At 51.8% G+C, this 26,802-nt stretch overlaps 1 protein-coding gene across 3 annotated transcripts; it reads right to left on the reverse strand.

The window, feature by feature from the left end:
• Positions 1-512: 512 nt before the first annotated feature.
• Positions 513-26,005, reverse strand: SUPT5H (SPT5 homolog, DSIF elongation factor subunit). 3 transcript variants are annotated; one of them, XM_053905946.1, is made up of 30 exons: positions 25,897-26,005; positions 25,556-25,633; positions 20,970-21,135; positions 17,415-17,480; positions 16,863-16,874; positions 16,302-16,371; positions 16,105-16,173; positions 15,941-16,006; positions 15,664-15,694; positions 15,243-15,311; positions 11,862-12,113; positions 10,642-10,731; positions 10,456-10,526; positions 8,840-8,945; positions 8,531-8,624; positions 8,303-8,439; positions 7,738-7,893; positions 7,495-7,641; positions 6,516-6,662; positions 6,303-6,428; positions 5,378-5,462; positions 4,918-5,037; positions 4,733-4,835; positions 4,523-4,650; positions 4,303-4,408; positions 3,475-3,633; positions 3,189-3,357; positions 2,873-3,076; positions 1,018-1,113; positions 513-944 (listed from the first exon to the last, which is right to left on the reverse strand). In XM_053905946.1, the coding sequence occupies exons 2-30, from the start codon at positions 25,628-25,630 to the stop codon at positions 801-803; spliced, it is 3,264 nt and encodes a 1,087-aa protein (XP_053761921.1). In that variant the 5' UTR covers positions 25,631-25,633; positions 25,897-26,005; the 3' UTR covers positions 513-800. The 3 variants fall into 3 exon arrangements, with proteins under 3 accessions (XP_053761921.1, XP_019287684.2, XP_053761922.1); XM_019432139.2 differs by having other exon boundaries at positions 25,890-26,004; XM_053905947.1 differs by lacking the exon at positions 16,863-16,874 and having other exon boundaries at positions 25,890-26,004.
• Positions 26,006-26,802: the final 797 nt, after the last annotated feature.

Below are 26,802 nucleotides of genomic sequence, written 5' to 3' on the forward strand. Positions count from 1 at the left end.
GGGACATGGGCGTTCAGGGTGTCCTAAGACCTTTTTGAACATGGGTAACATTTTAGAATACATTTCATAACACATTTATTACAAAAAAGACGTATCAAACGAAGAAGGTGAAAGAAGGTCAAGGTACCAAGCCCCCTTCTCTCTCCCCCTCTCCACCCCCAAGCCACCAGACAAGCCACAGCAATTCTGGGGTCATTGCTCTGTGGGCTCAAGAGAAAGGACCATCAACAGCTATATCCCGCACCACAGGAGGAATTTAGGTTTTCCAGGCGGTTTACAGATTTTCACTTCACATAACTCGAGCAACAGTACAACGTGACTAATCACGTGGCAGGCTCTGTTCTAATAATCTTGTGTCTTCTCATACATTCATCCCGAGAACCCTCCGTCTGGAATAGACAGCATCATTTTCCAGATGGGGGATTGGAGGCTTAGGTATCATCCAGTTATTTGCCCAGGAAGTAGGTGGGGTCTGCAAATGACCCCAGCTTAGAAAACACAGACACACACACTTTTGACCAAACAGCTTTTTATTGAAAGACTGTAACACAAAAGCAAGCTGGGGAAGAGAGGGTACAAGAAGGTGGGGACCCTCCCCCAGACTCTACTCTGATTCCCATGAACATCAGGGAGGGAAATAGGAACCCAGAAAGGAAAATAAAGGAAATCCTGAACAATCAGATTAGCCCTGCTCCAGGCCCCAAACCTGGCCCAGACCTGTCAGAGCCAAGGGCCAGAGAAGGAAAGAGGACACTCTCCATCTGCCAGATATCTGCCAAAGTCCACCCGCCCTGCGTTCCTTAGGCCTCCAGGAGCTTCCCCAGGAAGCGGAGGTTGAGGATCTTGAGCTGCTCATCAAGATCCATGCGGACGATGCCATCCTCACCATCGATGCTCAACAGGACGCCTGTGGCTTCCCGATCCTCACCCAGGATCACCTTCACCTGGGAGGGGGGGCACAGGGTCAGGGTCTGTGTCAGCAGCCCAAGGCTCCCACGTCCCCTTGGCCCCCCTTACCTTGTTGTTCTTGGTGGGGGTGATGGGCTCCAGGTGCTCACTGGAGATGCTGACAACCTTCTCACTGTCCTTCAGGTACACAGAGCACATGCCGCCCTGTGGGTAGGGACAGCCTGGTCAGCCTGGCCTGTTTCCAATATAGGACTGATGCCCGCACTCAAGGACCATAGGCTCAGGGCTCATTCTAAAAAATCACCTTCCCAAGGTGACACAGGGGCAGGAAAGGCCAAAAGCTGGGCCTAGTTCCTGGGCCTGTGGTGTGTGGGGGCAGGGTGATCAGATCAGCATGGGAAACATTAGAATGAAGCCAACTTAGGCCAAAAGAGAGACCGCTGCTCAGACACTTGACCCTTCATGTCCCAAGTGGGCCTCATCATCTTTCTCACGCTTGCTCCTCCTCCTAGGCCCGCCCAGATCTGAGGGATGGCCCCACAGCCCCCAGGCCCCGGCCAGAGCTCTGACCTCAGGTTGGCCAGCTCTTTCACTGAAAATCTCCAGCTCTGAGGTGTGTTCACTGGCCTCCCGAGAGTCTCTGCCACCTCCCCCTCTCTCCTCTCTTCCCTACAGCCTTATAGTGAAGCCTGACCTCCCCTAGGCTCCCAGCCCCCAGTCTCCCCACCTTAATCCATCCCTGCTAGAGCAACATAGTGAATTAATCCCAAACCACAGACCTGATGCCACCACCACCCTGCCTGCTCAGATTCCTTAGGACATAGTCCAAGTTCCCCAGGCGGCCATGTGACCTGGCCCAGCCACTTCTCTTGCCTTGTCACTCACCCTCCCCCCTGGCTCTTTGTGTTCCAGCCACAATGAGCATACTTCATCTCCCCAGATGTGCCAGCCTTTTCCTCACCCCCAGGCCTTTGCAAGTCCCCTCTTTCTGGAACACACTTAACCCTTTCCCCAACCATTTCTCTTGGCTTACTCCTATTCATTCTTCAGAACTTGGTGCAGATACCTCCTTCTCCAGGAAGCACCCCCCTGAACCCTCCTCCAAAGTTGAGTAAGATGCCTCCTCTAGGTTCCCAGAGCTCCTCTTGCCCTTGGGACTTCCTGTACCCCAGCTCTGGCCACTCAGGCTGTTCCTGTCTGGGGACATGTCTGCCTCCCTCACTAGAATGCGAGATCTGTGAGGGCAGGGCCGGGAGCTGTTTTGGTCTCTGGTATTTTCAAGTAATGTTTACTACAAGGCCAACAAGGTGCTGGTCCCTCATCTAGGGACTAGGGCTACTTAAGGAAGGAAATACAGGCTTAGTAATCAAAGGATCACACCAGAATAAACTTTAAGCTTTTAGACACCAGGTAGGTAACATGAAAAAAAGTTACATGGGCTTACAAGAGACAGATCTGAGACAGCTTAGGTGTTTCCCTGTAGGATGAATAGCAGTTTACTAGACAAAGGATGGAAGGAAGAGAATCCTAGAAAAAGGAAAGCGATGAGCAAAGGTCCAGAGGCTGGAGGGAACTTGGTGACCGTGAAGAACAGAGAGGCTGGTAATGCTGGAACAGGGGAGCACTAAGGGTAGTGGTGCCCGGCACTAAGCCGAAGCTTGGCACAGAGGAGCGCTCAGTCCATGTCACTGAACTGATCTCAGAGGAGTATATTAAAATGTAACCAGCTCCTGGGTACCAGTCACTGCTCCAGGCCAGGGGCCCCAGCCATGCACAGGACAGGCAGAAACCCCCGCCTTGTGGAGCCTACAGGCCACACCTTCTGTACCTGCTTTTCTGGGGACAAACAGGCACTGGAAAATGTGGTTAGATGGTTAAAAAGAAAAAAACCAGTAACAACAGAGAGACTGGGGACCCCAAAGGAGAGGATGCCTGCCCACCCACCAGCCTGGGCTCCACTTACCGTGACGCTGCGGATGACTCCCGTCTGCCCCACCACCTGTGTATCCAGGTAGGTGTCCCGCACCTTCACCTGGATGTCAGTGGTTACCCAGTCGCTAGAGTTCTGCTCAATTCCTGAGCCTGGTGTGTGCGGGTTATAGCCACCAGGGGAGGGGGCTCCAGGTGTCATCGGACTGTAGCCAACAGGACTCGGGCTGGGGCTGGCCTGTAAGTGAAAGAGAGTGTTGTTGGAAACATGTCATCAAGCTTGGCTGTCCCTATAGACCCAAGGCCCATTCTAGCCCACCGCCCTTAAGGGCATGCAAGCTCACCAATACCTGATAGGCCATGGGGGAGGGTGTGGGGTGGTAGCTGGCTGGAGAGTGGGTGTTCTGGTAGCCCGCTGGGCTTGGCGCCACCTGGTGGTAGCTTTGGGGGCTGGGGCTGGGCTGGTAGGAGCCTTGCGGGGAGGGGGCGGCATAGGGGGAGAACTGGTCTGTGTTGTACCTGCAGAGTCAAAGACAGAAAGGAGCACTTGCTGGGGATGATGGAGAAGAGGAGAAGATAGTGGCAGTGGAGAAGGTCTGGGCAAGGGTTGATCAGGGCCGGCCACAGTGGACTCACATGGCTGGCGTCCCTGGCGTCTGTGGGTTGTACTGCGGGTTGACCTGTGGGGATGAGGGATCGGGATAGCCAGGTGTCTGGGGATTGGGGGTGCCCCCATAGGCCTGTGGGGACGGGGTGGGCTCGTCGTCGAAAGCATACTCGTATTCTTCCTCAGCCCTGTTGGACAGAGAAGTCTGTTAAGAACAACTCTGTGGTAATCACAACAACGTAACAAATGCTTCCCGAGCTACACTGAACACCTCACAACAGCCCCATCAGAGACCTCCATTTCACAGTTGAGACTGGGAGGCAGAGATGAGGCTGCCTGCCCAAGGTCACACACTTGTCATATGACCTAGATCACAAAAATCTGTCTCTGAGCCCAGGTCTTTTCTTCCTCTTTTTTTTTTTAAAGTTTATCTTGAGAGAGCGTGCATGCGTGCACCACTCCCCCACCCTCGCCCCCCCCCCCCAACACACATGGGAGCAGGGAGGGAAAGAGAGAGAATCCCAAGCAGGTTCCCCACTGAGCCTGACTCAGGGCTCAATTTCACAACTGTGAGATCATGACCTGAACTGAAATCAACTATCAGATGCCGAACTGACTTGAGTCACCCAAGCGCCTCTCCAAGCCCAAGTCTTAACCACAGCCTACTACTATGGTGGGGACTGGAGAGACCATTTTATCGCCAGCCCAGCCCCACCTGCCCTTGGCACGTGACCAGCCTGGGGCTAGGAGCAGAGAATTCAGGGAGGGCCACACAGACCCCTCTATCCCGCAGACACCCAGCATAACCACCCATACATGCAGACTCAGGGAACCCTGTCCTCCACCCCAGTTCTCACCGTGATGGCGTGTTAGGGTTGTTGGGGTCCCAAGCACCACTCTGAGCAGGAGTGCGGCTGCCGTCATGCAAAGGTGTCTGGGAACCGTAATGCGGGGTACGGCTGCCTGAAATGGGAGAGTAGGAGAGGTGTGTCTGTCTGTCAGCTCTGTCCTGTCAGCTCTGTCCTATCTGCAGCTCCCCCACATCGCCCCTCATCCCTGTCCCCTGGGCACACTCACCATCCTGGAGAGGTGTCTGAGAGCCATACATGGGTGTGCGGGAGCCAGAGCCATACATGGGCGTCTGGGAGCCATACATGGGTGTCCGCCCATAGGTTGAGGTCATGCCACCTGGGCGCCGTGAGCCCCTGTGGACGCAGAGAACTAGATGGGTGAGAAGGACCCTCTCACCACCCAACAACCACCCTCCTGCCCCGGCCCAGCCCGTACACCGTAGTGAGCCGCTGACGGTCCACAGAGATGGTCTGGCAGGTGGAGTGCAGCTCCACGCGGGCCGTGGACTCCGTGGCATCCTTCACCACACCGATGTAGCCTGGTGAGGAGGCAGGAGGTCAGGCTGGGTAGGGTTCTCTACCATGCCCCTCCCCAGGCCTCCAAATGGCCTCAAAGCTCACCTTTGTAGGGCCCTTGGGAGATGCGCACAGTCTGGCCTATGAGTTCGTTGTCTCTCCGCCCTCGGCCCCTGCTCATGCCGCCGCTGCCGCCACCAGGGCTGCCAAAGCCACCACGCTGACCTGGGGAGAAAGGAGAAGATCACCAGTCCCCAGGGCCATGCCCTCCCCTCCCATGCTGCGTCCACAGACAGAGCAACCTCAAGCCCCTTCTTCACCTGCTTGACTCCCCCACACACCCACACTGGTTTAGAAGCTTCCTCTGGGTGGCCTGCACCAGAGCTCGGGCACAGCTGTGACCACTGCCGGCTGCCACCAGGAGCAGTGACAGGGGAGGGTCCTGGTCTTCACGGGCTCGGAGCCCCATCAGGGCCAGGCCAGCCGAGCAGGCACTCAGGAAGTATGGGCTGAATAACCTCCCTCCTCCATCCCCCAGACACATCCCCGCCCAACTTCCCCTCACCTCCAGCGCTGGGGTGCATGGGGCTGCTGATCCGGGGACTCATAGGGGCAAAGCCACCCACTGTGAAGTTGGTCACATCTCGGGGCTAGGAAAGGGACAGGATGTCAATCAGCAGGCAGGGCCTGGAGGACCGGCTCCTGGCCCCCATGCCACTGCCTGCCTCCATTTGGGAACAGTTCCTGCCTGAACTGGCCTAGCAGCTATCCCTCTCTCCTTCTGGTGACAATGCCTCCACTTCCCTTTGAGAAAACTGTCACCCCAACACCACTGTGGGCCTGTCAATCAAGAGGCCTGGTCCTCTCCTGGCCAGGACTTTATAACCCTGCATAGCTGGGAGAATTCATCACCCCCACCTTCAGGACCATAAGGAAATCACCTCCTGGTCCCAGCTACCCAGATCCTGGGCCCGATTTCCCTTCTGATACGTGGTTCTATACAGCTTTCCTACAAGTCCTAGGACCTCTGCGTCTGCTGTTCCCTTGAGCTAGTCACAGAGCTCTGCGTTCCTTCATTCAGGTCTCTGCTCAAGTGTCACCTCAAGGAAACCTTTCCTTAACCTTCTGCATCTAAATCAGCAGCTCCCATTATTCTCTATTTCCCAGTCCTGTTTTACTTTTTTTTCGTAGTGCCTTCTTTCATAGTGTCACTTCACACTGTGCTGTGTTTATCTGTCTGTCTTCTAGCAGCTCTAGGACAGAAATTTGCATCTTGCTCGCTGTCGTACCTCCAGTGTCAGAGACCCAACAGGTGCACAATAAAACCAAGTGGGTGAATGATTTGGTGAAAAGCTCTGAATCCCAATAAACTCTGCCAAGGACCCGACACTGACATCCGCCATCCTAATCCTCCACGAGCCCACTGTTGTCGCTCCCAGGGCCGGGGAAGGCCGGGGAGCTGAGCCAGGGCGCCACCACACCCACCTCACCTTCGAGCCCCCCGCCAGGACGAGGTGGCGGGTCTTGCAGACAAACATGCCCCCATTCTCCACCAGTTTCTTGCAATGCAGGAAGGCGAAGCTGCGGAAGAGATGGCGAATTTCGCCCTCCCGGCCCTGGATGAGGAAAGGATGATCACTCTCGTGGCCAGGCCGCACCCCGGCAATTTCAGGCGTGGCCGATGGGCAGGAGCTTATACTCACTGAGTGGGGGCCGTCAATGACCTTCACGATGTCTTTCACGTGGATGTTATTCTGTTCTGAGTCCAGGGCCACGGCAAAGCGGTTGTCCTTCTTCCGGGTCACAGCCTGGTGCCTGACAGTCACCACCTTCCCATACATGTTCAGTACCTATGGAGGGAGGGGAGGGATGCTGAGGGGTGAGAGTAGAAAGGGGTGACGTGGAGCAGGACTTTCCTAAAGTGGGACGATCCTTCCTTGTGGGAGGTTGTCCCAAGTTCTGCAGGAAGTCTAGATTCCCCGGCCCCGGGGCACACAGTCTCAGGGCACCACCCTGTAGGCACTGGATCAAACAAAAATGTTCCCAATCATTCCAAAACACCCTTCAGGAGGAGACTCCATCCTGACTGAGGAACCTGAGGAATGGGTAGAGTAGATATTAACATAATAGCTGATGTCTACCCATCACTCTGTGCCAGGCTCCATGCTAAATTCTTCACACAAGATTTCACTGAAGCCTCAAAACTTCCCTCTGAGATGAATGCTGTCATGATTCCCATTTTACACAAAGGGAATCTCAGGCCCAGAGAGGGCAAGTCACTAGCCCAGGGTCACACGGCATGGAATAACAGGGCCAAGATATAATTCCAGAGTCCAGGGTCCTAAGCATTAGGCTCTGACTCTCCCATCACCAGGTAGGGGTGAAGGCGAGGAGGGCACCCGCCGCACCCAGCCCCTGAGCAAGCACCTGGGTCTACATATTTGATCTCAGGGCTTCAATCACAATTATTAAAGTAGATGCTACCATTATCTCCATCTTAGAGGATACAAAATAGGCACAGAAAGGGTAAATAATAGGTCACTTGTCCAACACCACACAGCCAACCATGGCTCACAGAGCCAGATCTGCCACCCAGAGCAGTCTGGGTTCTTAGCCACCTCCCAGGATAAGGAGCTCGAGGGAGAGAAAGACCCCTACACGGAAGCCCCGCCACACACACACCTGGAAGGTCTCCCGCTCCAGCCGCACGATGACACCCACGGTCTGGGGGTCTAGCTGCACCAGCTCCCCCCATTCATGCTGGCCCCCCACATCCACACCCGATGCCGTCTCTGAGCAGAGCTGCAGGTCCCGGGGGAGCACCTTCAGCTGTGGGAAATGGAAAGCAGGTGAAGCAGGGTCCTGGTGGCTCATCGGCCTGGGTCTCTGTTCTGGCATGCTCCCCCTCTCCCCCCCACCACCTACCTCATGCATGGTGAGGTCAGAGAACAGAATAACAAAGTTCTCCTCCACTCGCACAATGAGGCCTGTGTCACCCTCAAATCGGCCAGCAATCACCTTCACGTGGTCCCCCATCTTAAAGTACTTCCGAAGTTCCTGGGCCGGGAACTCCAACATGTCCTGGGGATTGGGTGTGGGGACACTGAGCACGGGAAGGGAAGCCACCACAACCCACCTGCTTCCCCATCTCCAGAAGCCACTCACGTCCTCAGAAAAGACTCCTGCCAAAACCCACCCAGGCTCACATCACCCAACCACAGATCCTTTAGGCCACCTGCCCTGGAGACAGCTGACCTCAGACTCAAGGCATTAGTCAGGATACCCCTTTATCCACACACACAAAGCCTGTCCCCAAGACGTAGAATGCCAGACTAGACACTCTTCCTCAGACCTAGCTGGAGACAGCCTCACCCCAGACACATCATGGTAGCCTGGACAAACCCTCAGACAGACGTACACGCCCTTAAAGCAAACGAAAACCAGGCAGCCATCTTAGATTATCCACAGGTATGGGCAGTACGGTACCCACCTTGAGGTCCTCGTGCTTGGGCATGATGGTGATCTTGTTGCCATCCACGCTGAGGATCTTGCCCTGCAGGTTGATGAGCTCGCCCTCACACACCTCCACATTGTCCCCAGGCTGGAAGTTGTGTTCCCGCTCCTTCCCTACAGGGACAGATGCAGGGCTGACTTGGGAGCTGCCTGCCAAGAGCCACCCCCTCTTCTTTGGGCTGAGTTACTGACAGGGACCAAATACCTGTGCTCTCAGTCACCACCTCAAGGTCAATGCCCTCCGGCTGGTCCTCAAACTTCTCCAGCTCAGAGAGTGTGGGCTTCACACCCTCCGTGATCTGAGACAAGGAGAGAGGAGAAAGGTCAGTGTCACAGCCCAGCTGAACGGGCTGGAGAGGTAGAGTGACTGCCCTGGGGATACTCCTGACTTGGAAGGCAATCCAGCAAAGATCCAGATAACCCACCACTCTGGGGCCTGGACTGAAGGAGGGAGAGAAAGCTTGCCCTCCCTGCTCCCCACCGTCATAAGCAAGAGGCCCTCCAGGACCCTCACCACAGCAGACATGGCAAAGCTCTTGAACAGAAAGCCCTTCCGGCTGTAACGGTTCCCCTCGAAGATGAGGAAGTCACCATCAGAGGCAACATCGCCGCCCAGGGACCTGGGATTTTGGGGGAAAGAGAAGATTAGAAGGGGGATGAAGAAGAGAGTCTCAGTGAATCTCAGGCTCCTCTGCTGGCGAGGGGGGAAGAGGATCACAAGACGACTGACCCGTCCCGTTCCGCCGCGCCCTGCTGGTCGAGCAACCCATCCCAAGCTGAAAGGCTCCTCCCTGCACTCTGCTGCTCTCTCCCCTGCTTTATTGTTCGCCACAGCCCACATCACCCTCTGAAAATGAGCCACCGTTTGATCCGTCTCCCTGACCAATGGCAACTCCCAAAGAGCAGTTTTTCACTCACTGCTATGTCCCCTAAAGCAGCGAGCATCTCGCACCCCGGAGGCACTCGGTGAACATTAGCTGGACAAAGTATTGAACCACGCCAAACCTTCACATGCACGGAGGCCCGGTCTGCACCTGCCCTGGCCACACACCTCCACAACTCCTCCCCAAAGCCTAGGACATCACTAATGTGACCTATGTTTCCTAGCGAAGTGAGGGAGTGAGGCTCGCATGAGGCACATCTCCCAGGTAGAGTGGTCTGAGTCAGGACTCAAATGTGGGGGGTGGTGGGACTCCCAAACCTGTGCCTTAACTCTACTGGCCCTGCCTGTGGGGCAGGAGAACACTCTGTCCCTGCCCACGCTTCTAGAGAGAGGAGGGAAAGCCCACCCCACTCTCAAAAAAGGGAGCATAGGGGAGCAGGCTGAGCTCCCCCTGCCACTCACTCAATCCTCTTCTCACTCAAGTGCCGAGTTTGGTGGAGGCCCAAACAAGCTCTACAGGCCGGGTCAGGGCACTCAGTAAAAGGAGGTCCAGTCAAGTGGACAGCGGTGGGATGAGTGGGTCCAATCTAGGCATGTGAAGTATTAGCCAAGTCCTGGGATGCAGTTCAAAAGGAGTTCTGTGATCCCCCTTTAACAGAACTGAAAACAGGCTGGCGGCTCACAGTGGGTTCTAGAACAGGACCAGTGGCAAAGGGTCACTGCACCTCTTGTTTCTCCCCCTCCTCTCCTGCCTTTCCCATCAGGAGCCCTCTGGCTAGCCCTGAAATGCTGGGGTTACTGGGCAGAGCTCCAGAGCTCCCTCCAGCTGGGGAGGGTGAGGGACACATCCTAATGGGAAGGGCTCTGTACTCCCACCTCAGGTGCCCAGGCACCAGAAGATCAGTGAAAGAGACCTTGTAAGGCCTGACATGTCGAGAACTCCCATTTCAGCGTGTGATACCACTAATCACACTTACTAGGAGTCAAGTGCTATTCTAGGTCCACACGCTTATTAAGTCATTTGATTCTCCCTACAGTCCCAGCAGGCAGGTGTTGTTCTTTACAGCACAGGAAACAGAGGTCCAGGGATGTTAAGTAACTTGGCTGAGGCACTGCTGGCAGGCTAACCACTCATAAAGTAGACCATGGATGGGTCGGGGGACCCACTCCTATGGGGGGAACCTGCAGAAGGCACTCTACATCACAGCTGTGGGGACCCAGCCCAGCCAGTCCCCAAGGACATGCACCTGATCTTCTCAGCATCAAACAGCCTCTGTGGAGGTCGCTTAAACTTCTTCCTTTTGGCAAACCAGTCTTTCTGTGGAGGAAAGGCGGCACGGGTGGGAAGGGTGAAGGAGGAGGGCCCAGCTACCCGCAAGGATCAAAGGATCAGGCATCCGCCCACCCGTGAGTAGCGGCGTGCCCCCTCGTACCAAGCTCATACGGGCCTTGATGCGGTCATAGTCGATGCGTGGGATCATCTTCAAGGAGATGGTGTTTTGGCTGGGCTCCACATAATCCACCTGAGGAGATGGGGGTGGTCAGGAGGGCCCTGGCCCTCCCTCTCTAACCCCAGACACAGGAAGGGCATGGAGGTGGCAGGGACAGGGGGTGATGGGAAAGAAATCACACTGATGACAATCCCCCAAGTTCTCTCTGTCCCGTTTCCCCTCAACCCCGAAGCAGACTGTCCATCTCTCCTCGGATGTCTAAAAGGCCCCTCAAACCTAGTGCAACCACAACTAACCTTAGTCACCCCCCACACCTGCTCCCTGCCAGCCTTCTCCCACTCCATCATTCCTTCTGGTCTGGCACACGAACTGGCAATTGTTCTGGACTCCCTCCCTACTCTTCCGCCCATCTCCGGTGTGTTAGCAACTCCCATGGGCTCTGCCTTCGAAACCCCTCGTCCCCCCTCTGACCTCGTCCCCCTCCTCTCTCCTACAACCCTGGGCAACCCAGGACTATGGTGGCACAGTCCCCTCGCTGGTCTCTGTAGCCCCATCTGGTCCAGTCTGGGGTTTGGCAGCCAGGTCCTTCTTTGTTGTGGGGGGCTGTCCCCTACACTGTAGGGTGCTAGCAGCATCCCTGGCCTCTATCCACTAGATGCTAGAGCAACTCCCCGCTCAGTTGACAGAACCAAGAAAAGGGACCACACTGTCCCTGCTTGAGAACGAGGAGTCTATCCTCGATGAAGCTCCCAGAGTAATCCTATTAAAATCCACATCACACCGTGTCCCTCCACCTCACTCCGGAAGAAGCCAAAGCCTTACGACAGGCCACAGGTGCAGTCCCCTCCCTGAGCCCACTCCCGGCCACTCTCACCCTCACACACTCTGCTTCAGCCGGGGCAGCCCTGTTCACATGCTGTTCCTTCCGCTGCAACACTCTTCCCCAAGATTTCCACAAAGCCCCCTCGCTCACCGCCTTCAGATCTTTACTGTGTTTTGAACTCTCACAGGAGATGCTCATCCATTCCCCTGGATGTGGGCTCCCAACAAAATCTAGGCTCTGCATCACCTAATCTGCCCTCTGCACTAGGAAAGGGCTGGGAATGACAAAAGGAAAAGGGAGGAGGACAGAACAGGGGAGCAGGGGCGTGAACACAGGCCCTGGCCCCTCAGCCACCCTGCCATATCCCCACCCCCGGCACCTGGGCGATGTCGTCCTTATAGATGCCCCTCTTGAGGCGGACCCAGGACTTCGGCTTCAGGTTGGCCACCTCCTTTACGACTTTGAGCACATCTGTCATTTCCTTGATGGGCACCATCTGCTGGTTCCAGTAGCCAAGCCGCAGGTTGCCCACGCCCTCGATGGCCTGCTTCACGTGCGTCTGCTTATAGGCCTCCACGTAGATGTAGCCCTTCACGTGCTCTGGTGCCACCACTGACTTAATCTGCAGGGGCTGTGGGGCCACGCCAGCAGAGGGAAACAGTGAGACGCGACTGCAACTAATGGCAATGGCCGCCACTACAGTGCTCTCTCTTCTAGGAATTCATCCCACAGTGTGTGCAACGACCCCAGGGATAAGGATGTCCACTGCAGGGTTATTGATTACAGCAAAAAACAAGACCGCAAATTTGTAAATGCCCCCAAAAGGGATTTGTTGTGTCACAAATGTTCTGTGAAATATAGTGTACCGCTTAAAAAGGAATGAATCTCTATGTAGTGACACAGACAGGTAGCCAACATGCACTATGTGTAAAAAGCAACAAGAGTGAAGAGAAATGAAACAATGACACTAAAAGCAAACAGAACGCGCTTTAAGACAAAACCTGTCACTGGAGACAAACAAGGGCATCCTAGAATGCTAAAAGGGTCAATCATTCAAGATGTCAGAATTACAGACATACATGAATGTAACAACAGAACCTCAAGGTACATGAGGCAAAACCCAACAGAAGAAACTAGAAAAGGAAAGAAAACTACACACAAAACAAGCAGAAGGAAAGAAATAATAAAGATCAGAATGGAAACAAGTAAAAGAGGGAGAATAGAGAAGTCCATCAAAACAAAAGCTCGTTCTTTGAAAAGATTAACAAATTTGACAAACCTATAGCCAGACTGACCCAGAAAAAGACAAAAGACTCAAGTTGCTAAAGACTCAAAAAGAAAGGACATTGCTACCAATCTTACAGGGTTACAAAACAATACTACAAATAAGTGCACACCGACAGATAAGATCACCTCAAAGAAATGAACGTTTCCCGTAGAAAAACAGAAACTACCAAAACTGACTCAAAAAGAAATACAACACCTGAATGGACCTACAAGAAGATATTGAATTAGTAATGGAAAAATACCCGCCCCCCCCCCCCCCACACACACACACAGTGTCAGGACTAGACAGTCTCACTGGTGAATTCTACCCAACATCTTACACCCAGCACGGAGCCCAACATGGGGCTCGAACTCACAACCCTGAAATCAAGACCTGAGTTGATGCTTAACCGACTGAACCACCCAGGCACCTCACTATCCAACATTTTAACAACACTGATCCTTCACAAACTCTTTTTAGAAGAGGAGGTAACATTTTCCATCTCATTCTGTCGATCCAGTATTAACCTGACACTAAAAACAGACATCTTTAAGAAACTACAGTTCAATATTGCTTATGAACACAGATGTAAGTACAGTATCTCCAATTAAATAGAACTGGATCCAGCAACATATCAGAAGGATCATACACCATGACCTTGAATTTTATGTTATGTGAGTTATATCTCAGTTAAAAAAAAAAAAAAACTACTCATTTGTTTCAGCATTGCCTGTGATACCAAAAAATGGAAACAATCTTGTATTTACTGGGCATGGAAAGATAATTAAGGTCTTGGCAAAAAGCTCACTGCAGAATAACACATGTACGGCATAACGCCATTTTGTTTTAAAAACAGGGCAAAGTTTTCAACGTGCAGACGATGATCTGGAAAGACATAAACCAACAAGAATTCCTTCTGAAAAATAGGACTTAGGAGAAGTCCCATTTGGGAGATTTGGGCTTCTACAATACACATGTACTATTGTGGTCATTAAAAATAATAATCAGTCATAACTCAAGTGATCACCAGAATTTTGCCCAGGACACATGACTGAGGTCTGAGTACACTTGAAATGATTTGCAAATCCAACTGTCCACTAGGCCCACTGACATACACCCACTGCTTCAGCAGGTACAAGCAATGTACTCAGCCCGACACGGACTATATTAAGTAAGAACATTACCGGCTAGCACAGAGTCAGCCGTAGCCCCATGTTTCGTGAATTTTGAGCGTACCTTTCATTGGGTTTGCCCTTGTTCCAAAACTGACAATTATACCTCTGACAATAACTATATTTACTGAACACAAGCTGCAGGCCAAGTCCCAGATGAAAGCTGGACATGTCCAAAGCTACTTAATGCTAGCAATGCTGAGGAGCAAGCAAGGCACCCAGAAAGGGGAAGCAGCCTGAACAAGGTCAGAGGTAGGAAGCAGCAGGGACAGGATTCAAACTCCAGCTGTCTAAAGAAATATCTGTGAACTTAATGTTTATTTTTAAGAGAGACAAACGGGGAGGAGGATCAGAGAGAGGAGACACAGAATCGGAAGCAGGCTCCAGGCTCTGAGCTGTCAGCACAGAGCCTGACGTGGGGCTCAATCTCACGAAATGTGAGATCATGACCTGAGCAGAAGTCAGCCACTTAACCCACTGAGCCTACCCAGGTGCCCCAAGAAAGATCTGTGAACTTAAAGCAGCACCTTCATGCTTTGTGTGTTGTGAGTGAGCCCTGAAGGGACAGGACCAGCCCTGGCATAGTCACTGCTGTATCCTCAGCATCTCCCAGTGCAGAGACCTGACCACGGGAAGGGTTCGGCAGATGTGTGAAAACTGCACGGAAGAAGGAAGGAAGGAATTCTCCCCCTGACAGGCCTGTCCCCTGACACACTCAGCCACACTGTCCTATCCCAGGACTCCTCCCAAACAGTAAAAGGGGGACAGCTGCCCAACAGGGCTGGTGAACAGGCAAAACTCACTCAGGCAGAAAAGGTTCAGGAAGCTAAAGGCTGGGGTGCCTGGGTGGCTCAGTCGGTTAAGCGTCCAACTTCCACTCAGGTCATGATCACATGGTCTGTGAGTTCAAGCCCTGCTTCAGGCTCTGTGCTGACAGCTCAGAGCCTGGAGCCTGCTTCAGATTCTATGTCTCTTTCTCTCTCTGGGCCCCTCCCCCACTCCCCCCCCCCCATAAACATTATCAAAAAAAAAAAAAGATGTTTAAAACAAACAAAAAAGGAAGCTAAAGGCTGACTTCTGGAGGGCTACAGGGGGCTGCTGAACCCTGTTAGGAATGCAGAAAGAACGAAGACAATACCTCTGTCAGGCACAGAAGAATGCTTCAATCCAGGGAGTGGTTGTTTTCTAGCTAAAGCAGCTCACGTAACGGACAATGCTGTTGACCGTAAGGAGCACCTGGTACCCTTGAACCTATACTGTCCCTCCCTCTGGGCTTTTGCTCTGTTATCTCATTTCCCAGGTGCCTGCCTATCTGACTTACCGTGTCTGTGAACTGGTAGGCAATGAACTTGCGCATCAAGGAAATGGCCGTGGCCCGTTCCTCCCCAATCTGGAAGAGAGACAGACTTCAGATGGAGATGACAAGGTGAAGGATGGACACAGATAAGGGGACAGAAGACAACAGCAATGCAGAGTAATCAGGCAAGAAAGATAAAATGGAAGAGAGAGAGGAACAAGAAAGATGGACAGATACAGAGAAAGAGGAATGGACGGTAAGAAAGACAAAGGTAGGAGACAGTGAATTAAGTGACGGAGGAGTGAGGAGGGGCCAGGGGCCGGGGGATGAAGAAGCAGAGACAGGACTAAGAGACTGATTATGCCAAGGAGACCCAGGACAGAAAGCTGGGAGCTCTCCCTGACAAGGTCATTTCCCCCATTCCCCTGCATTCTGGAGCACACACCTTACATTTGACAGTCCACAGATTTGGATCCCTAGATAGGAGAAGAAAAGGAAACCCTTCAGGGAAATGGCCTCATCACGAAAGACCCGAATCCCCACACCCATCTTTCTTGCTCTCCCTCCACACCCTCTCCTCCTCCATCCCTCCTTCCAGAAGCAGAAGAGGGCAAGCACCAACATGCCACCTGTTCCCACTATCCACCACTCTGTGTCTGCATAGGCCCATCACCCCAATACAAGATTCCCCCATCTCAGCCCGTCCATCCCAACCCCCTTACTTGACTCCCGGAAGCAGCTGCTGCTGAGTGATGTCATCAGAGAGCTCATCAGATCCTCCATACACCCTGGAGAGAGGACAGCAATTGGGAAGGAGGGGTGATGCTCTGTCAGAAGCCTGACCCTTCCCGAGAAGGGACCACCTGCCCCCACCCCATGCCCTTACGTCTCTCCCACAGACGACTTGGCATATTTCTTCATGTAGTACTCGCCCAGTTCTTCCTCTCGCTGGTCCCTGGGGTGTGAAGGGGAAAGTAAACGTGAATGAAAGGCTGTGGAGAGGAGGATGGGCTGACTTGCTCCCAAGTCCCCCCCTGGAAGCCAGTCTCACCCTTTCACCCACCCCCACCCCCCGCCGCTTACCTCCAGAGGTTTTGTAGGCGGCGAGCCCCAGAACGGTCTTCATCCAGGACGACATTATCGATGTTGGAGGCTGCGAAAAAATGAGCAGATGGGGTAAGTGAGGGGAGGTGAAGGGCAAGGGCGTGGAGGAAGTGATGGGGGCTGAGAGGGCCGGTGCTGGGCCCTGGGGCAGGAGACACCTCACTGAGGAACCCCCAACCCTCACCCTCTACTCTGTCCTGCTCAGCATCTTGCTTCTCATGAAGAAGACTTGGGGACAGGGTCCAACAGGTGGGGACATCCAGCCGTTCCCCATCTCACAGCCGTTAAGTATGCCCTGAACTCCACCCCCCACCACTTATCCCTGCTGCCACAACGCTCACACACATACATAAACACACACGCTTCCCCAGGCCGACGGCTGGATACCTGGCCTCAGAACCCCCTGAACTCTGGACCCTATGTGAGTCAGAGCCCCCAGGGCCAGACAGGGGTCAGGGGTGGAAGGAGGGTACTGTGGGCAGGAAGGAGATGTCAGGATATGGGAGGAAGGTCGGGAAATCACAGTTTTCAGATTCTTACCTTCAATCTCTTCTACTTGGAGGAAGAGGAGGTGGTGGTGGTGGTGGTGGTGGTGGTGGTGGTGGGCGAGGGCAGACAAAGTATGAGCCAAATTATAGCAGCGAAATCAACCAATGGGTTGGGGGAAGGGGAAGGGAGGGACACAGGAAGGTTGAAAATCAAAAGTAAAGGCCAGGCACCAGGTGGTTGGGGGAGAAGCCGAAATGTATGAGGCGCACAAAACGGAAAATAACAGGGAAGTGGGGGCACTGGCCCAGGAAGTGGGGGGTTATCTTGGGACAGAGCCCACCCACCCTACAACCCCCATAAGGGATTCCCGGGGGCCCTGGGACCCCAGAGTCCTCTTCCCACAACACCCACCACCCACAACCCCCACCCCCCAACTCATGGGCCTAAAAGGAAAAGGGTACAGAGCTGGTCTCTCTGGCAACGACAGAAAGAAGCGAGGTGAGGAGGGTGGGAGTTGGGGTGGTGCAGGGCATGGGGGTTGGGGATGGGCTCTCAAGACCCAAGACCCCAAAGTGGGCTTGCAGAGGTGGGGCCCACACACACCTTTCTCTAAAATGTCCTCTGCTCCGTCCTCCCACTGGTCCTCATCCTCATACTCATCGTCCACATCTGCAACAAGAAAGCCACGTGGTCAGGGAGGCAGCTGCAGCAAAGGTGACGTCGCGACAGTGGTTCCCAGGAAACATCTCTGGGGGGACAGGCACTACGAATATCCACCCTGCAGATCAGGACTCAGGGCTAGACAGGCGAGGCTCTCACCTGCTGCCCTGGAGCTGTTCCGAGCCGCAGGATCGAGTCTCCTCGCTGCCACCTGGCTCTAAAAGCCATCCCTCCCCTAACCCCATCCAGGAGCCCATTTCAAAAATCAGATCAGGGGCGCCTGGCTGGCTCAGTGAGTAGAACACGTAACTCCTGATCTTGGAGTCGTGAGTTCAATCCCCATGCTGGGCGTAAAAATAAAAAATAAACTTGAAAAAAAAAAAAAATCAGATGGGGTGCTGGGTGGCTCAGTCGGTTAAGCATCCAACTCTTGATTTTGGCTTAGGTCATGATCTCACAGTTCGTGGGTTCGAGCCCCGTGTCAGGCTCTATGCTGGGATTTTCTCTCCCTCTCTTTGTCCTTCCCTCGTACTCACTCGCACACATTCACACACTCTCTCTCTCAAAAGAAAAAAGATCAGATCAAATTAAGCAAGCAGAAAAGTTCCCTCCAAACTATCAAAACCAATATATAGTTTAAAAAAAATTTTTTTAACATTTATTTTTGAGAGAGACACACACAGCATGAGCAGGGGAGGGGCAGAGAGAGAGGGAAACACAGAATCCAAAGCAGGCTCCAGGCTCTGAGCTGTCAGCACAGAGCCAGATGTGGGGCCCCAACTCGTGAACAGCGAGATCACGAACTAAGCTGAAGTCGGACGCTCAACCAACCGAGACAGCCAGAGCCCCATTAAAGACACAATTCGTGATCTGTTGGTTTTGTTTATTGTTCCCTTCGGTTTATAACACTATTGCTTACCGAGTGTACCGTATGCCCTGCTCTGTTGTGAGTTCTTGCCACAGATTCCTCATTAATCCTCCTGGTGACCCTGAAGGAGGTAACACCACCGTTCTGATTTTACAGTGAGGGCTCTGAGGCCCAGAGAGGTGACTTCACTGGCCCAGACTCTCAGCTAGTACCTGACAAACAATCTGGCTTCGGGGTCCATGCACCTAATCTCTTCACTACATTACATACCCTCTTTTGTATGTAGCCAATGTTACACTAAAAACTGAAAAGTGGTATCTGTACGTGATGAAAAATGCAAAGTGTTCAGAGGATGTATGGGTACAGGTAAGTCTCCCTCCCATTTCTAACCCTAGCTCAGTTCCCTTTACCAAAGGCAAGTCTATGACCAGTTTCTTGTCTAGAAATAATCTGTACTTAAAGAAGAAATGCATATAACCCCCCCACTACCTGCCCCATTTTTTTTTTTTTTCCAATGCAACTTTTTAGCACACTGTTCTGTACCTTCCGCTTTTTCTAAGCAATGATACTACCTTGGAACTCTTTCATAGCAGCACATGCTTCATTTACTATTATCCGACTATCTGCCTCATAACTCATTTTACCAGGCTATTACCATCAACGGACATTTAGATCACCGAACACTTCCAACTGCAAACAGGACTGCAGCAACTATCTTTGGCCTCATATCTTTATGCACCTATTCGAGTTTAACTGTCAGATGAACTCCTAAAAAAGAACTGCTGGATCAAAGGGTCCCTGCATGTTAAATATCAATGGGCCCTGCCACATAGCCTTGCCACAGGCAGTGCCCAATGACACCCCAGAAAACACATGGCTGTCCCCAGCAGTCCACGTCCATGTCACACGGCATGTTATCCATTCTCTTGATCTGGGCACTTCTGCTACCTAAGATCTTTTCTCTAAGAAAGGACTCGCTTCCCTCAGCTGTTAGGAAAAGGGCCAAAGCTCTCCAAGAACAGGAGTGTTCTGAGCATTTCCTGCCCCTCCGCTCCCTGGTTTACCCTCAGGTAAGAGGGTCCTAAGAAAGGGAGGATGGCATTCCAAGTAGCTCTCCCTTACATGCATGTGGGGAACAGGCACTGTTGAGTATGGCTGGAGGGAGTATCTGGTATGATCTTTTCAGGGGCCAGTATTCGGCCACAGACATCAAAAGGCTTTCAAATCATATACATTCCCTTTGCCCAGTAATGTGACCTATACGGATTTGCCACATAAAAAATCTTCAGGGTCCATGTCAGATAAAATACCACATCTTCGGGGCACCTGGGTGGCTCAGTTGGTTAAGCGTCCAACTTTGGCTCAGGTCATGATCTCACGGTTCATGAGTTTGAGCCCCACGTCAGGCTCTGTGCTGATAGCTCAGAGCCCACTTTGGATCCTCTGTCCCCCTCTCTCTGCCCCTCCCCCACTCATCCTTCTTTCTCTCTCTCCCTCAAAATAAAAAAACTTAAAAATATTATATCTTCATTTTCACTAATCTCTAACTGAAGTTTAGTATTTACATCAATTATGAACGATGGAAGCAAATCACGGCAATGTTAGCAGTGAACTCTGGTATTTTCATGGCACGTTATACAGCTGAAGATATCTCAAAATATCATTTGCACTCATTGCTACTTCAAAATTAGATTCTTATCAGACCCTCCACTAAATCTTGTTATTTCAGCGCATTCCTAACGAAACACACATGTCCTTTGAGTATTTAGGTACCGTGTTTCAGTATAATTGTTCTCTCTGGAATCCTATGTATTTTTTCCTTAAGCACTTCAGAACACAGTTCTAAGAAGGGGCCCACAGACTTCACCAGACACCAAAGAAGCCACAGCACAAAAAAGGTTAACAACCCCTGGTCTAGGCAATACCTTGTGTCTATGAGTCTAAACACGTATGAGAGTGTTCCCAGCAGTGCTGCTTGTAATAATGAAAAACGCGAACTCCAATGTCCAACAAGAGATTGGTTACATAAAACAGATTATGGAAAAAATACTATGCGGCCATTGGGAAACAAATGGGTATTTCAAGGATGAGGATGATGACAGCATGAGCACTTAAGTGCCATACGTTGCTGAGGAAACTTTCTTTGAGAAACCAAACAGCAACTCACCCAGGGCCGCATGGAGAAGAGAGCAGAGCCAGGCCACAAGGGACCCAGGCCAACAGGCCTCCACCACCCTGTCCTGCCTACATCGAGGTCGTCTCAGCTTCCCACGAGAAGCACAGACTTCAGTTTTTTAAAGGATGATAATACTACTGTAACTGTTTTAAAAGGATTGATGTTTGGGGAATATACAAAGAAATATTTGGGGGTAAAATCATGTATTTGGGATTTGCCACATCATCCAATAGTGGGCAGGAATGAAGAGGAAGAAGCAAAACGATCGGTACTAAGGTGTTAAGTGTTGACACGAGGTGACGGGACATGGAGGTTCCATACACTATCCTCCTACCGTGTGTGTTCGACATTTACCAAAAAAAAAAAAAAAACTTTTTGGAAAAACTCATTCAAGAAATAGAACCGAAGGTACAAGTCCGGCCAACGCTCAGCACCTGCCAGCCCTGTGACATACCAGCCTCGTCCAGAATGAAGCCGCCATGGCGGGGTTTCTTGGGAGGCCTGTCATCATCTTCCTCTTCCTCTTCTTCATCGTATTCTTCCTCCTCTTCCTCCTCCTCTTCTTCCTCAGGCTCTTCCTCCTTCTCGCTGCCTGCTACACTCCGCCGCTCTTCTTCTACCTGCAGGGTTACAAAAGGTTGGGGCACCAGGGTTCTGTACCCCAAAATCCAGATACCAAGCTCCCCAACCCCAGGTCTGACCTTAATTCTGGCTGGCTAGTCATAAGTCCCTCTGCTCTGCATGCCCTCCCTTCCACCCCAGCCTCTCTGGGAGCCATCCTACCTCAGTGATAGCACTGCCACCCAGTCAACCAATACCTGGGAGCTGACCCACACTCCCTGCTCCACTAGACCTCCTTGCTAGCCTCCACCTGGCCCGTAAATGTTGTAGCTCCATGAGGGCGGTCCTTGGCCCTCGTCTCTTTCCACTCTACAACTCCCCAGGCCGCCTCATCCACTCCCTCAGCTGGTGGGCCTCTCTGTGACTACGATTCCTAGATCTCCGGTTCCAGTCTACACTGCTCCCCAAGGTCATCGCCTGCCTCTTGTTGCTAATTCCGAGGACAATCTTCAGTTGTTACGTACGAGACACTTCACACCACTGCCTACTCCCTCCCTAAAGAAATGCTCTTCCCTTGATATCTGTCACATCACATTCTCCCGGCTTTTCTCCAACTTCTCTGGCTGCCCCTCTGCAGTCCCCTCTTCCTCTCTCACCCCTCAAGTGCTGGCTTCAGTCCCCAGGGTTCAGCCAGGGGCCCGCTCTGCTTCTCCCTGCGTACACTCTCCCACTGGGCCACTTTACCTTCCAGTCCCAGTTCCTGTCTCTGCAGGTGATACCTCATCTGTCTCCAGCTCCCCACTTTCTTCCAGAACTAGAGGCCCCCCATATGTCAGCAGCCTCCACAGATGCCTCCCTTAGATGTCTTCTGAACCCTTCACGCCCACCGTGTCCCACACTGACCTCAACGTCTTCCCCTAGACCTGTGCTGGCTCCCTCTAGCTCTCATCGGGCACCAAACTCTTGACATTTCTGCTTTTGGAACATTGTCCCTCCAAGCTGTCCCTTCTCCCCCATCCCTACAGCCCTAGCCTAGGCCAGATCACTGCCCTCTAAAACCTAGCCCCTTGCCCAGCCTCCTTTCTGGTCTCTTGGCCTCCAAACCAGTCACAAAAGGAAATGACCCAGACAAAACAGTATTCCCCAAACTTCAATCTTTTCCGCACTAACTTCACGTCTTCTTGCCAAGTTCACATCAGTTCAACCTGTTTATTTGGTATTTTAAATTCACTCATGTTTTTATTTAACTTAACAAAGAAACTTTTCCAAACTTTGGAATATTTCAGAAACAAAAACATTTTTAAAGTTAGCTTGCTACAAGTAAAAAGTAACCATAAAGATAAAAGCAAAACAGGGGCGCCTGGGTGGCTCAGTTGGTTAAGCGTCTGACTTCGGCTCAGGTCATGATCGCACGGTTCACAAGTTTGAGCCCCGTGTCGGGCTCTGTGCTGACAGCTCAGAGCCTGGAGCCTGCTTCGGATTCTGTGTCTCCCTCTCTCTCTGCCCCTCCCCACCTCTCAAAAATAAATAAAAACATCCAAAAATTATGATCTAAAATATGAAACTGATCATTTGGTCCCCTGCTTAAAACAGGGCCAGGGCTCCCCACTGCCCCCAGGTAAAGACCCAGCTGCTTAACAGCTTAGACAAGAAGCACACACTCTGCTACTGCCTCTCCTTCTTATCCTGCCTCTTCGGGCTCCCCCTCCCAAGTGCTAGGTCCCAGCCACACTGAACCACTCGTTCCATGCTCTCTCAGTGCTAGTATCATCCGTGCTGGTCCTCTGCAAAAAAACCCAAAAACGTTCTTTTGCCTCTCACTCATACTTCAATCAAAATACTCCCCCTTCTAGGAAGTCATGCCTACCCCCTGCCCCAGCAAAGTCAGGCACATCCTCTGAGCTTCCTCCATCACAGCCCCGACCACCGTGAGCTCTCTCAGGCTATCTCAGGCATTGCTGGGTCCCCAACATTACCCAGTTCAGGGATGGGAACAGAAGACAACTTAAACATTTGTTTAGTACATACTCCTGACTCATCCACAATGTCCCGCCTTTTAACAACTCAAACTACCCTGAGTAGCCTGATTTCAAGGAACCCTGTCTTCATTCCCCTGGCTCAGTCCCAGCAAAGCCTTCTTTCCAAACCTGGCTCCCTGATCCCTGAGGAAAAGAGCTCCCATTACTATTTGTGTTATCTTGGGGCTGGAACGTGCTCTTACACTGTCTGTCCTCAGCATCCCCTGAAGTAACCGCTGGTTTATAAAACTATCTCCCCTCCAGGACAGAGAGCTCCATGAAGGAGCCTGTGATCCCAGCCTGATAGGAACACTTGCTGAATGAATGAATGAATGAATGTGCAGGTTACTGTGGCTGAGAATGGGGAAACCGCTGACTCCCCCAACAGTGGCTCATCATCTGCCATCCCAACCTTCTATCCACAGGACCTGGTCCTTCAAGGACCATGCTAACCTTTGGCTATCCAAAAAGCCTATCCAGTCCTATCTCTAGCTGGCCTCTCACTGTCCTCCTGCCTCATCTAGTGACGGGAGACAAGTGAGCAGGCGAGTCAAGAGCCTGGTGTGGTGTTGGGGAAGTGAGATTTGCACAGAGCAAACCAGATGTCCCAGCCAGGAAGAGGACCCAGGGATCCTGGCCTCATTACCACCAGGCTTTAACCACAAGCAAAGTGCCTTGAAGCCATGAGTCAGGGAGACCAAGAACCCAGTACTGCTGCTCGAAGAAAAACCCTTCCTAGCATCCTCCCATTTGCCTCACCCCCACCATGGCTTCCTGACTCTTCCAACTCTTCACTGGAAGCTGAGGACTCCCCACAGGGCACAAGGATTGACAATCAAATGCCTACCGAGGGCAAGCAGAGAACAAAAATAAATGGGGCAGCTCAAAGGAAACCCATGGCACTCTCCATCTACCTGATGTTTCCTAGGACACAAGTAAAGGAAAACTTCCTTTTACCTAAATCTTCTGCCACAAGGCAGGCATCATGATAAATGGCAACTGATATATCCCAGGAATTGGAGAAAATTCCCCATTTTAAAGCAGGCTGCCACTTCTTGAGCAAAGAGCTGCTTGCTGGCTCCTCTAATTTTCCCAGAAAAGCAGAAAAATCATGATTTTTACATGAAATCGCCCTTGCAAGTGTTGGCAACTACCTCTAAAAAAACTGATTTATGTTTCTGTAGGTTAAAGGAGACATCTATAATCATCCAGTCATCTCTGTTAGTTTGTAACTGTTGCCTACTAAGTGTAAACTCCCTGAAAGCAAAAATTTGCCTTGTTCTATTCTCTCCAACACCTAGGAAGAACCTGGAACAAAGTTATAGATGCTCAAACATTCATTTGCTCAATAAATAAGTTAGAAATAAATAGACAAGGAAAATAGCTAAAAGGAGACTATTTAAAGTCAGTTATGTCCCAGGAAATGTTTACTTGATTCCTGAAACAGCGATCCTTTTAAAGCATTAGATCACATCCCTTCTTTGCTCAAAACCTCAAGGCTCTGTCGCACTCAATCAGGACAAATTCCTCACCAGAGGCTTCAAGATCCTATATGATCTGGCTCCCGTCACTTTCTTGTGGCGCTCACTCTGATCCAGCCAAACTTGACTCCTTGTTACTTTTTGAACACGCAGACATGCTCCCAACTTGGCACTTGCTGTTCCCCCCTTACTGGAACACTTTTCTTCCACACATGACTCACTTTCTCACCTCCAACACATCTTTTTTTCAAATATCACTCTCTCAGACTCACCCTATTTAAAACTGACCCAAGGCTCCCTATTCCCCTTCCCTGCTCTTCTCCAAAGTACTTTCTGCTTTACTAAATGATACACACATCAGTCACGTTTGTTTATGTTCACGGGGGCAAAGACTTTCAAAATGTTTTACTAGTGCAGCTCAAGGGCAAAAAAGTGTGCCTAGTACACAGTAGGCACTAAAAATATATTTCTGAAATGACCGTGCATACTCCAAAATAAAAGCTAACAGTGGGTGCTTCCTACATGCCAGGTCCTTTAAACACATCACCTGTGGGGCTCCTGGTTTGCTCAGTCGGTTAAGCCTCTGATTTCTGCGCATGTCATGATCCGATGGTTCATAAGTTTGAGCCCCGCGTCAGGCTCTGTGCTGACAGCCCGGAGCCAGAGCCTGCTTCAGATTGTGTGTCTCCCTCTTTCTGCCCCTCCCTAGCTCATGCTCGCTCTCTCTCTCTTAAAGATGAATAAACATTTAAAAAATTAAACACATCACGTGTTATTTCACTGTATTTGGAGCATCCCTGGCCTCTCGCACCTGTCCTTCTGCTTGACTTAGGCTTGCCTACTTCTCTGTCACTACCAACAATCTGGAGGCTCCCAGAGGCCAGAGCTCGTTCTGATACCCTCCGAGCTCCAACAGGAGCCTTTCTGTCCCAGTCCTGTCCCCAGGCTCAATGCCTCCCCACAACGTCCCAGCCACACACCTCGGCCTCCTCGCCGTCACTGCTGCGCTCGCTGTCCTCCTCCTCGGAGAAGTTGCTGTCCTCACTGTCCGACATCTTCTGCTCTTGCAGGAAAAGACGGCCTCAGTGCGTCCCCCAAACAGCAGCCCCACCCCTGCCTCGGTTTCCCCGCCGGTTCCCGGAGAGAAAAAAAAAATCCCTCAGCGCACTTCCGGCAGCCTGGTTCTGGCAAGGGTGAACCCGAAAGGCTACCCCTTAAGCTATCTGCTACACCTTCCGTGTCCCGGAATCCGGTCTCTAAAGCCTCCCTATGCCCCGGCGACCCCCGGTCCTGCCACCACGGCGTCCTACCCACCCCTCGCCGCTCCGGTTCCACCTCAACCTTCGGTACCAGCAGCTGTTCACACGACGCCTGGCAGGGACTGATGTGCCCTCTCGCGAGAACCTACGCGCCGACCTCGCATAACGCGAGATTTCCGGGGCTTGTCCCCGGCGACGCACTTCCAGGACGCCATCTTGAAAGTGGCAGATCCGGCTCAATGTAGAGCATGGAGTCGACATCTTGGGAGGGTCAAAGAGGAAGGCTGGTTACTCCCCTTCTAGACGGCACTTCCAACCGGGAATTCGTGTTTGAATTTAATAGTGTGGTGTGCCAAGCCGTGAAGAGGCAGGGAATGACCAAATAACAATGAGTTAGCAAATAAATCAGACTTTATCTCCTACCTCCAAAACATTCCTCGGAGGTAAGTACCCCCATTTTGCTGACAAGGAAACTGAAGCTCAGAAAATAAACTGGACAGGGGCAGACCTAAGACTCCTTCCCCCAAGTTTGAGTGACTCTTAAAACTCTTGTTTTCCTTTACAAATCCCAAAGTTTAAATCAATGTGTATTTACATATTAGTAATTATTTGTCAGACAGATGGCAAAGAGGACCAGGCATGATGAGACAAGGATAAGAAAAATTCACTTGAAGAGGGAAAAAATGAGAAACTTTTTTCAAAAGTGTTTTTATTTATTTTTGACAGAGAGAGCGCAAGCGAGCATGAGTGGGGGAGGGGCAGGGAGAGGGAGACACAAAATGTGAAGCAGGCTCCAGGCCCTGAGCTGTCAGCACAGAGCCGGATGCAGGGCTCGAACTCACCGACCAGGAGATCATGACCTGGGCCAAAGTTGGACGCTCAACCGACTGAGCCACCCAGGCACCGAACCCCACCCCCCCCCCCGCCCAAATCAGAAACTTTTAAAACACATTGCTAAAATTTCTTGC

Source organism: Panthera pardus, unplaced genomic scaffold (assembly GCF_024362965.1).
Source record: "Panthera pardus isolate Hobbes unplaced genomic scaffold, ASM2436296v1 HiC_scaffold_18, whole genome shotgun sequence".
Classification (NCBI taxonomy): domain Eukaryota; kingdom Metazoa; phylum Chordata; class Mammalia; order Carnivora; family Felidae; genus Panthera; species Panthera pardus.

Excerpts from the sequence above, each read along its gene's own strand:
- SUPT5H (XM_053905946.1), bottom strand. The coding sequence starts at position 25,630 with ATGTCGGACAGTGAGGACAGCAACTTCTCCGAGGAGGAGGACAGCGAG. Across the intron at positions 16,174-16,301 it reads CGCCTACAAAACCTCTGGAG|GGACCAGCGAGAGGAAGAAC; the intron begins GTAAGCGGCGGG and ends TTCACACCCCAG. Across the intron at positions 6,429-6,515 it reads TCATTGACGGCCCCCACTCA|GGCCGGGAGGGCGAAATTCG; the intron begins GTGAGTATAAGC and ends TTCCTCATCCAG.